The sequence below is a fragment of the Helianthus annuus genome, chromosome 2 (assembly GCF_002127325.2).
Source record: "Helianthus annuus cultivar XRQ/B chromosome 2, HanXRQr2.0-SUNRISE, whole genome shotgun sequence".
NCBI lineage: Eukaryota > Viridiplantae > Streptophyta > Magnoliopsida > Asterales > Asteraceae > Helianthus > Helianthus annuus.
Genome location: NC_035434.2, coordinates 77234748 through 77246967, shown reverse-complemented (window position 1 = coordinate 77246967; position 12220 = coordinate 77234748). Strand labels below are relative to the sequence as shown.

The window sequence follows — 12220 nt, the reverse complement described above, 5'->3', positions numbered from 1 at the left end:
GCTAAAGCAAAGACTATTCCATTGTCTAATCATTTGCCTGATGGTTGAAGGACTTTGAATTTTGGTGTTACGATCCAAAGATACGAGATGATGTAGTGGTTTGTAAAGACAAAGAGTATCAAGTTGCCATACCTTCTAATCTGATGCGGTTTGCTAAAGAAGATTTAACTATGCTATCTAAAAATCATATTAGATGTGATCCAAATTATGAAGTTAGTGCTAAATATTATACTTTTGCGGTTGCTAGCATTATGAGTAGTGAGATATGAGCAGGAGAACCAGGACAGGTAGAGACAAGAATCATGGGAATGTATTTAGTCAAGGATTCGTAAAATCATAAAACTAGGGGATATTGTAAGGTCTATGTTTTAGGTTTATGCTTTGTTATAAAGTTGAACCGGTTAACGTGTAGTTGGTTTTGATCATGGTTATAAAACAAGGTTTCCAAGGCCGAGTACTTCCCGAGTAGTCGCTACAAGGTAGGCTCCCGATGCGACTTTCTTTGACTCCGCCTAATTACTCGGAGTCGGTCAAACGCGGTCAACCTCGGCCAAAATTAGATCTAGTAAGTCAACTCGGGCCTAGTTTGACTTAAATAATAATAAAACATAATTTCTATGCCTATCATATTAAAGAATAAATATCATTTTTACGTATTTTGTTATAAATATTAGTAAATTTATGTTTTTTAACATATATTTAATCTCCAAAAAGTAATTTCTTTATAATTTAACATGTCCGAGTACTCCTTGAGTACTCTCCGCCTAGACCGAGTACTCTCAACTCCCCAATCGACCGACTAGGGAGCGCCTAACGACTTTTGCAACCATGATTTTGATTAGTTAGCTAGTAGTGGGACGAACCCAAGACCATGTGGGCCCAGGTCGGCGTTAGAAGCCCATGCTGTAGGGGCGGCCTAGGCTAGTATATAATGGAGTTTCCATCTCCATTGTATGGTCAATGGTTTCGTTTATTTTGGCTTGTATTTGACGAAATCCTTCAAAGTAATAATATTCATCCGTATACAAGTTTTACATTTCTCTTTGTATTTGTTCTTCTTCATCAACAGTTTGATTCTGCCAAACTGTTGAGCCAAACTCTTGATTACACTTGATATTATAAGTTTCGGGACTTACAGTATCCTTAGTCTTAAACAATGCAATTTTATACCGGTACCACAAACCATTTTATAAATATTAAACTCCGCTATAAATTGCTCAGATTTTGTAGTGGTGACATGTGGTTCTGAGTAAGTTCCCTTTCAAGTTTTAAAATAGTATGTGCGTTGGATATTATGTCCGGTTCGATAAGTCAATGATGCCGACCGGGTCTTGACTCGTAAGAGTTACACATTGGGCAACAAACTAAAAATCCACTTAACCTATTTAATTGGTAATTACGAACGATACGCGGGCATTAACTGAGAGACGGGTACATGGACCGAGTGAGACAAGAATACTCACCCTACGCCACTTGTCGCGCATGCACCTTTGCTGCGCCACATGTCGCACATGCATCCACCTACCGCCACTTGTCGTGCACCAACCTTTTGGCCAATTGCAACACATGCATTATGCATGTGTGCCACTTGGCGAACATGCGTTTTGGTTCTTGCATTTTAAATGGAAGAGATGAACAAAAGAAAAGGTTGTAGCAACAAGATAGAGATGCTCTCAACAACCAAAGCGGGCGCCGGTTTTTCCACCTCCGTGAGCCGGATATCCCCGCCGCCTTGCGCGGCCGATCTCCTCCACCTCCGTGAGCTGAACGCCGCCGTCGTCTTACTGATCGCCGCTGCCAGCCGCCACCCGCCGCCGCCTGCTGCCACTAACGCCGCGGCTGCCGCTGCTTTCTCCCTCGCATTCGTTAGTTCATATCACTAGTAGTTGTTCATTGAACCTCGGTTTCTCGACCGGTTAGTCATTAACCGATGTATATCTTTCTCATCGGTAGTTAAATATATTTTCACTGTGCTCATATTTGCATGTAACTGGATCCTGTCGGGTTTTCGCTTTGTTGATCATTTATTTATATTTCTGCTGTGTTTTATTAATTAACTTGCTGGATAGAGAAAACTGAGGTAGTCTTAAAAATAAGCAAATGCGCAGAGGAAGATAAAATCATGTTTGCTTCCAATCTTTTTAAGAATGCAGCTCTAGAATGGTGGAACACTATTCTCCAGTCTAGGGGAAGTGACAGAGTTTACAATATGGAATGGACTGAATTTAAGAATATGGTTGAAAGGAAATTTTGTCATCCCAATGAAAAAGAACAAATTGCTAATAAGTTCTTAAACCTTAGAATGACTAGAGTAGACTGTAAGGGTTACACTACCATATTATTCGAATATGCTAGGATAGTGCCAACCCTAGCCTCACCGGAACAAGTATTAATCTCCCGTTACATCTGGAGATTAATCAGTGAGATTAGACATGTGGTCAAGGTAGCTAGACCACAAACCATTGAAGAAGCTGTAGAACTAGCCAATACCTTAACTGATGAATTAGTACGTACACAAGAAGAAAACCAGAGGAAGAACCTAGTCCAAAAGCTTATCCAGGAATTTCGCTACGGTAATTACAACCATGGGAAAAACATAGGTTCTACTTCTGCACCTTACTGTAAGTCCTGCAAGAAAAAGCATTCAGGGAGATGTTCTACATACTGCAACTTCTGCGAAATACCGGGACACAAGGAAGAAGACTGTAGGAAGAAACCTAGTAATGGAGTATGCTTCAATTGTGGAGAAAATGGACATATCAAGCCGAACTGTCCGAAACTAGCTCCAGCCATGAACAAAAAGACTACTAAAAATGCTAGAGCATTTGTTCTGACAGCCGAAGAAGCAAAGATGATTCCGGACGTGATTGCCGGTACGTTTTTAGTTAATGATATTTTTGCTATGGTATTATTTGACTCTGGGGCGAAGCAAAGTTTTATTAAAACATCGTTCTGCAAAATTCTTAATCAACCATTAACTAAACTTCAATAAGAATGCCTAGTAGAAACGCCTTCTGGCCAGGTAAGTGATTCTTAAAGAATTTGTCGCGCCCCGCGAGCGACTTGGAATTTTTGTTTTATTTGATTTTTATTATGTACCGAAAAACGGCCCCGAAATAAACATCTTCTTCCTTGTGTCCCGGCTTAATATGTACCGAAACTATAAGCTTTAATATTTTGATTTTATAAAAAAGAAAATAGGCACGTGATGAAATAAAAGTCCGGGACTTGAACCCGCGACTTCCTGTGTGTTAACAATAACAACAACCAACTGGGCTATAACAACACTCTTTAACAGTCTTGATTTTAAATTTCATTTTAAACACTGATTTCAATTGTCATCTTGTTCATTTTGATGAAAAAGAACACAGACTGTTTTACATATATAATATCACACCTTGGTTCAAAAGTTTAATCAGGTAGTTTCATTAAAAAAAAAATGAATTCCCTACAAAGTATAATTACCCTCACGTTGCTTTGGCATCAATAGTATGTAAATTTTAAATGTATCAATTAAACACAATTGTATCCGGTTGTTTAAATCAAATATATTTATTTTATATCACATTTAAATTTTTAAATGTATCTATTAAACGCAAATTTTAAATCACAAATATAAATAAACACAAATAATTGAATCCTCTAGAAAAGAATATTTAATACAAATTAACACTCACGTTGAATTATTGTAGGATAGGACCATACGACGGCTTGGGATGCATGGATTGGACTATCTTTTGTAAACATGTTATATATTTTTTTTGTAGTTGGTAGAATAATTTTCAACCAAACTTTTGTTTAATTGTATATGTAAAATGTCAGGAACTAGATACATGTCTACGGAAGATTTAAACGAAAAACAAAAGGAACAAGATAATACATACCGAAACGTGAACGGAGTGGAGGTTTTCCGACGTACTCGACTTCTCCGGCAAGACTCTGGTGACGTCTTGATTGTTCTGGCGAGGTGCTTCTTGTTCCAGCGAGTGATAAAAAAAATGTGGCGAAGTTCTTAGTGTGGAATGGAGGAGAAATAAAACATAATGCTTATTAAAGGCGCCCGAAAAACCTAGTAATTTGGAATTATCGAAAGTTTTCGAAACAAAGAACGCGCGATTAGTAGATATTGCGTGGTTGTATAATGTCAGGATCATGTCCAAGTTCGTGCTTCGTATGTAAATATGGGAACCTAGATTTTGTTGGCCTTAATTGTGTGATCAAAGTTTGACTAGAAGTACAAGGGTTGACTATGCACTAGTTTAAAGTTATTTAGACGGCGGTTACAAGGCGGTTATAAAGTTCGGGGGGTGATTATGTCATTTCAGAAGTTTGTAACCACCACTCAAGGAATCGATGTGTCTCTTGGAGACACACCTCTAGATCGACGGCCACAAGGAAGACAAGAAGAGACGTGACTTTTGGATCAAGAGACGCAACTCTTCAGAATCATTCTCAACCACATGTTTTAGAGACGTGACTATTCGTGAAAGGACACGACTCTACACTCGCACCCATTGAAGTCTATAAATAGTTTAGTTTTAGTTTGTATTTTCTGTAATCTGGAATCTTGTATCTTGTATCTTGTAACAATCAGGTTCTATTGTTCATTTATTAATACAATTGCATATTAGGGTTAATCCCTCTCTTCTTGTTCTTTGTTCGATTATTATTTTGTTCTTGATTAATGGGTTGAATTCGTGGTCTCCTGGAATCTACAGATTTGGAGATCAATCCGTTGAAAAAAAAGAAAGGAAAGTGCCATTGATTTCTTTGTTGTGTTTGGCGGTAATATGTTTTAAAATATGGTTTATCATAAAGTGGGTATTTAATTCGTGGGAACTTAGGACTTACACCAAGCACCTAAGACCACCCGTAGTGGTAAACAAGAATAATGCCCCCAACATGGGGCATTATACGCCACGTGTCATCCTAGTCACACATGGGGCGTTATAGGAAAATAGGCGTAGTGGGGCATTATGCCAATAACCCCCATATTATTTTTAATGAAAAAAAAAAAAAAAAAAAAAAAGGGTCAAGATGTCAGGTTGAATAGGAAAAGTGATGTTGACTAAAGTGAATTTGGTTTAAAAGGTCCCCTTCATTGTCAGCGAATTTGGTGAAAAGGCTGGTTCCAAATCCCCTTTAAGCGTTATCATAAACACGCCAAATTAAAGTTTTTGAAATTTTTTTCAAAAAAAACGCCCCATGTAATGGAGGGGTGGGCGTTTTCAGGCGTTTTTTTTGAATTTTTTTTAAAAAAAACGCCCCACTACACATGGACTAAGTGTTGTGGTGGTGTTTATTATTTGTGGCTTTGGGGGAGACCAGGATTCGACAAAGAAATTGCCTAACTAACCCTGAACTTCATCTTTTGAAAAAAAAAATGCCATGTTAGCTCCTCAAGTTAACGTATGGTTAAAAGGAAACTTTTATAGAAGAAAAAGTATATATATGTATGTATTTGCATAGAGTGCATTATACGACAATTCAATTGAAAAGGGTCATATATAAATAATAGAACTCGAAGAAGAAAAAAATTCAAAACGGGTCGGGTTTTGGGAGCCCGTTTTGTCGGATGTTACAATTCATCCGTATACAAGTTTTACAATTCTCTTTGTATTTGTTCTTCTTCATCAACAGTTTGATTCTGCCAAACTGTTGAGCCAAACTCTTGATTACATTTGATATTATAAGTTTCGGGACTTACAATATCCTTAATCTTAAACAATGCAATTTTATACCGGTACAACAAACCATTTTTTAAATATTAAACCCCGCTATAAATTGCTCAGTTTTTTGTAGTAGTGACATGGGGTTCTGAGTAAGTTCCCTTTCAAGTTTTAAAATAGGTAAATTACAGTTTTCGTCCTTTATGTTTGTACCAGGTTGCAAAAGATGACCTTTAACTTCAATAATTACAATCACAGTCCTTTATTTGGAGAACTTATTACACCCTAGGTCCTTTATCACTAACTAGGTTAAAATTTTAAGCTAAGTCTGATCAGTCCAGGGTAGTTTAGTCATTTTACCAACTAAATTAAAAAAAAAAATTAAAAACCATTTTATCTCTTATTTTTTATATTATTTCATTTCCCCTTTCTTCTTTCACCTTCACCATCACCACCACCACCACCACCAAATCCGCCACCAACACCAGATCCATCACACCACAACCTCCATCTAGATCGTGACTCCATGAGTGTGAGTGTGTATAAACGTGGTGAGAGATCAATGGAAGATTCACACGAGATATTATTAAACTCACTTTCAAAAGCCGGAGTTCTGGTCCCGCCGGAAGTTTCCTCCGTTGAAGATCTAACACCGGAAGCTTTAGTATCGATCTGTGCTCATTCGCTTCGTATAATTTCAAATTCTGATTCATGGCGGAGAACCTTTAGATGATGATGGTGGAAAATGGGAAATCTTTAAAAGTGATGGATGTTTTATTTATTTTATTGGCATGAGAAGATAGCGAATCAGTGCGGTAGCCTTAGGCAATTACACCCAATATAATAGTCCATGTATCAGATATGAGAGAGATAGAGATTTGTTTTGTCATTATTGCATATTCTGACCCTCTCTCTTTCCCCCAAGTTTGAGCATTTTAGTCTCCCGATACTGTAGCAGCACCTCTAGTCCGAACAAATGCATATAACTATCATCTTCCCCACAAATGGCAGAGGCGGTGTTGGTTGAAAACAGCGACAAGCTTCAAGATCTGGTAGGTGGTCGCTGCTAGTTTGTTTAGAGAAAGGGAAAGGTGTGAGACAGAAAGAGATATAGAGAAGAGAGGTATTTACCAATTTACCCTAATGTGCAATGGACATGTTCTGATTTAACTTAAAATTTTAACCTAGTTAGTACTAAAGGACGAAAGATGTAACCAGTTTTCGAAATAAAGGATTGTGATTGTAATTATTGAAGCTAAAGGCTATCCGTTGCAATCCGGTACAAACATAAAGGACGAAAAGTGTAATTTACCCTTTTAAAATAGTACGTGGCTATTACCTGTGCTTGTTTTCAAGTGAATTCTAATTTGTTCTTTCAAGAGTCTCACTAGTTTGTGCGACTCTTCCCACTCCATATCTTATTTATGATGTTATTAATCCAATATGTTTAAACCTGGTATATTGACTTGTATAATAGCAATTTTTTCTTAGGGTGTCTTATGAAAAAGGTGCAAGGAAAATACGCTAGGATAGGTGCGGTTAGGTTAAATACTGAAACAAACTTGCTATTACACCATATAAAACATGGGTAAGGCCCAATATATCAATATAACAAGCCACATAAACAGATTATAGATACAAAGAAACGAAAGACACATCTTTATAATCTAGAAACTTTATGCTCCGAAAGCAATAGCATGTTCTAGAGCTTCTTCGAAATAAGGCACATCTTTAACTTCAAGATAGACATATGCTTCTACTCCAGTACCTTCAGCGTCATCGATCATATACGTCATTTGGTGAACCGGTACGATACCAGGGGCAACCCAAGTAGGTTTTCCGAAACCAAAGTCAGCTTCATAAAAAGGAAACTTACACCAACTAGTTGTGAAGACAACATTAGTAGATTCACTAATATTGTCCATGCTTGACATTATTAAATTCAAAACCATCGCTTGTCCTTCTTCGCAGTCATGGCGCTCCTTCGAGTACTTAGTTACAGTTTTCTTGACAGAATCAGTTAAACGGTCTGCCAGTTCTTCAGTTCTTTCAAGAGTTGTACATTCTGTGGTACATGCCCCACAAAGATTCCCACAAGAAGTTTTGGGTATTGAGGATGCCATTTTCCCCCTCAAGCTTACTGCCTGAATGTGTATGGAATGTCTTTGATGATTGTGTATTGCTAGATCAACACCCATGAAAGTTTTCCAAATGATTGCTGATACCAATTGTACCTTTGACCGTTGGCGGGTGCTATTTGAACACTTTGCTTTCATCTTTGATATTGCACTCCCACTGAATGAAAGTTTCTTTTTTGTATACTTGTTTAACATCTCAATGTTTATAAATGGAAATGGTATAGAGCTTAAACCACGACTAGGAAACAATATGGATGAATTGAAACCAGGCCCTTTGAATTCAATCTCATTTTCTTCTCGATTTGTAACAGCCCATTCGTTTACAAATGTGCATAGAGTGGAAGCATCAACAATCTTGTGTGTAGCACTTGCACCAATTGCCACACCTCCACATTCAAAGGTGGTTACTTGAGTTGCAAGTAACGGGTCACTTTGTTGACGAGCAACCCCTATCTTGGATGGAATGAATTCGTCAGTAAACTTAACGTTTTCTTCGGAGACAAGAAAATCTTGAAGTTTGATATTAACTTTGGCGTGTATAAACTCAGCACCTTGGTCTTTGCAATCAACACTATGAGTTTCTTCAACGTATCTACCCGCAAGAGGGTAGAGTCGTGTTAAGGTTTTTCCAAGCGATTTTTCAAGTCGGGCAACAAAGTTGGGGTTGTGATTGCTATTAGCGGCAAAGAACAGAACGATGCCAGTATCATGGGCAGGAGCTAACTCGTCGATGAAGCCCAACTTGTAGTGAGATTGTGTAGGAGGAGTTTGAACAAAGGGTTTTATTAATTTGCTGGATTGTTTTTCAATCTTCATTGCCATCACCATTGATGAAATAAATGATTGATGTATTCATTCATCCTTGTAACCTGCTATTTATAACGTAATACTTCATGATCTATCATGCTAACCTTTAGCAACATTAGATATATAATTCTTTATTTAAAGTGCCACATGCATATGCCCTTATCATAAAAAATGATGACGATTTGCAACCATTCCTTCCTTTTAATAATTATCATGCAGACCTTCTAGCAACATCCAAGCCAGCTCAACTATTTTGGTGACCTAAAGCAAATTCAAAAAACTCGAGGTCTTTTTCCGGAAAAAACACTATTTGAGAAAAAAAAACCTTCTTTTACCCGGGCTTGGGACCGGCAAAATAAACTAAAAGGTTTATTGTTGGCGAAGTTAACTTAATTTTTTTTTTGTATTTTTATATATTTTTTGTATGTGCAAAGATAAGTTCAGCTTAACCCAAATATCATATACAATATTTTTTTTTAAGTTGGAGGCCCTATTAGCTTGGGCCGGCCCTGGCAACATCCGATAATTTCTGGTTAATTCCAATCAATTCCATGAGTTATTTAAAAAGAAAAAAAATTGGATAATCTTTTATATAGAGAACCACATGCATACGCCACTTTGATGCTAATGAAACGATGACCATAATGTAAGAAATTTGCTTGAATCACAAGGCAAAAAGTTTGAGTGTGGTTCATAGAGTGAACAGAACATCAAATTAACCGGTTCTTCACACCAGTAACGGTCTGGTTATTACTTTTTGTGTTTTTTTTTTTTCAGTTTTTTCCACTATATATGGTTTGATCGTCGGGTTGATTTTGGGCCTCAGAACATCCTAAGAAAGCTGCATATAAGAAAACCTTTGGGTACTTAACATATTATAAACCTTTATCAACCATATCAAGCTATCTATACTATATTATAAAGCATTTCTCCAAGAGCTTCTAAAAAATTAAAAGGTCTAAGTAGAGATGCTTAGCATACAACACATAATGCATATATTAATTATTTTTGAAGGATAAATTTGTCTTTTTTCACATAATGGTATTAAATTACTAATTATAAATTAATAACTGAAGTTGTTAAATACAATTAAATTAAGAAAATAAGTATAAACTTAAATGTTAACAGAAAAAGAATTCAAAGAGTTCTGTTCAGCCGTGCTACATGGTTTCCTAACCTATAATGACAATAAAAAATCTATACTATATTATAAAGGATTTCTCCAAGGGTTTCTAAAAAATTAAGAGGTCTAAGTAGAGATGTTTAGCATACAACACATAATGCATATATTAATTATTTTTGAAGGATAAATTTGTCTTTTTTCACACAATGGTATTAAATTACAAATTATAAATTAATAACTGAAGTTGTTAAATACAGTTAAATTAAGAAAATAAGTATAGACTTAAATGTTAATAGAAAAAGAACTCAAAGAGTTCTGTTCAGCCGTGCTACATGGTTTCCTAACCTATAATGACAATAAAAAAAGAATTCAAAGAGTTCTCTTCCACATGGTTTCTCAATCGACCAAATGAATTGAATTTCGAAACAGCCAAACCGTTGGGCTGTTAGAAAAGGAAAAAAAATAATTTAGAGAAAATTATGGATTCCTCAAGATTATCTCCATATTTATCAAAGTCTTTCCTTTTTTATTCTTTCTTGTAAAGCCTATAAATAAAGGCTTGTTTTTTCTGTTTTGTAAGCAAGAAATTAAAATCAATAAAGTTCAGTTCTTTTCGATTATCTTTTGTCTCTGATTATCATTTACAACATGGTATCAGAGCCGAGTTTCTGATCCGTGAAACATCTTGCTCATCTTCTACAATCAATCACAACCAAAATAAAAACATCAAACCTGCCACCACACCCATCCATGTTCAGCAAAACCCTAGCACCATCTAACTACAGTTTATTCCAAATCAACCCAAGCCAATCCAACTCCGAACCAGAAAAAAAAAACAAAATCAAATCAAAACTTAAAACCCCAACGAACCCAAAATTCCGTTACTTTCTGCATCGCGTCGGACCGCCAAACACCCCGACAACTTGAAACCCACATCGTCTCCGCCGCCACACCCGTCCTCAATGAACCCTCATCCCACGAACACTCTCAATTCCCCGTTTGTTCCATTCTTCGGCAATGAAGAATCTCTTCAAACCCTAACAGTACTCGTTTGTTCCATTCTTCGGCAACGAAGAATCTCTTCAAACCCCAACAGTACTCGTTTGTTCCATTCTTCAATCCCCTTTTTGCAATCATACTGACAGAAGCATCAAAATGGTGAAATCAATGAGATGCAAGCGAGAAAAGAGACTCAGGGCCATTAAAAGGGAAATGGTGGCTCCGCTGTATGAGAAGAAAGAAGAAGCCAAGCTTGCCGCTCTTGAAGCCGCCATGAACGCTCCGAAACTCCCTGTTCGTACTCGCCGGGATGAAACAACCACCATGGATGCTTCCACCGCCACTCCCACCGCCGATATAGATGTGGAGATGGATGAAGGCAATCAAACCGCGAACTCTTTGAAATCTATTGGGAGAAAGTTGAAGAAGAAACTGAAACTCGGCAAAAAGAAGTACAGAGGTAAGGGCAAGATAAGGAAGAAGAATGTTTAGTTCCCTTTTTAAAATAAAAGAAAAGATAAAAAAAACAAACATCAACGTTTCCGCTCAAAAAAAAAAAAAAAAAAAAAAACAAAGCTAAAAAAAATCAAAGCTTAAAAAAAATCCAAACCAAACCAAAAATCAAAACCCAAAAAGGTACCAAAACCAAAATCCCTTTGAAAAAAATCAAAACCCAAAAACCAAACCAAAACAAAAACCCAAATCAAATCGAATGCCAAAACCCAAATGGCCAAGTTGAATTTTGAAAATCTCATAATTCAACTTGAGGGGGAGTGTTAGAAAAGGAAAAAAATAATTTAGAGAAAATTATGGATTCCTCAAGATCATCTCCATATTTATCAAAGTCTTTCCTTTTTTATTCTTTCTTGTAAAGCCTATAAATAAAGGCTTGTTTTTCTGCTTTGTAAGCAAGAAATAAAAATCAATAAAGTTCAGTTCTTTTCGATTATCTTTTGTCTCTCTTTTCGATTATCTTTTGTCTCTGATTATTATTTACAACATGGGCATCATTGACAAATATATATAGTGTTCAATGTCCATCATTGGCAAATAAATCTACCGTTCAAATTTACATGGTGGCTATAACCCGTATGAAAATCTCTTGGCTGGATCTCAAATTTTGATCTTACGATTTGTCTGTTGCAAACTATTCGAATATCACCACCCAATCACTTGCGACTACATTGCAGCTCATGTCCGCCGACAACTGTAGCCTTCTCTGCGCCGATACCACCACTCCAACATATTTCAAATTCTAGAGAAACCAAATCACCTTTCAATCTCTACTCCTAATGAACTAGGCGGTGATGCCAATCCGCGACGGTTGACTAAAAGTGGAAGTTATAGACTTTCGTTGCTGATTAGATCTCTGATGCGTTGTCATTTACGGTTTGATCCGCGGTCTAAACTCTACTTTTCGTGAATGAATAATAATCTCAGTTTTATTTAGTTTTTATTTGCATATTTATTTCTTGTTTGATAAG

At 36.6% G+C, this 12220-nt stretch overlaps 2 protein-coding genes across 2 annotated transcripts; one reads left to right on the top strand and one right to left on the bottom strand.

Annotated features, from left to right (window-relative positions):
• Positions 1–7208: 7208 nt before the first annotated feature.
• LOC110916435 (pelargonidin 3-O-(6-caffeoylglucoside) 5-O-(6-O-malonylglucoside) 4'''-malonyltransferase) lies at positions 7209–8670 on the bottom strand. Its single transcript, XM_022161179.2, has one exon. The coding sequence runs from the start codon at positions 8633–8635 to the stop codon at positions 7346–7348; it is 1290 nt and encodes a 429-aa protein (XP_022016871.1). The 5' UTR covers positions 8636–8670; the 3' UTR covers positions 7209–7345.
• Positions 8671–10892: 2222 nt separating this feature from the next.
• Positions 10893–11228, top strand: LOC110891113. Its single transcript, XM_022138774.1, has one exon. It carries the CDS (start codon positions 10893–10895, stop codon positions 11226–11228), a length of 336 nt encoding a protein of 111 aa, XP_021994466.1.
• Positions 11229–12220: the final 992 nt, after the last annotated feature.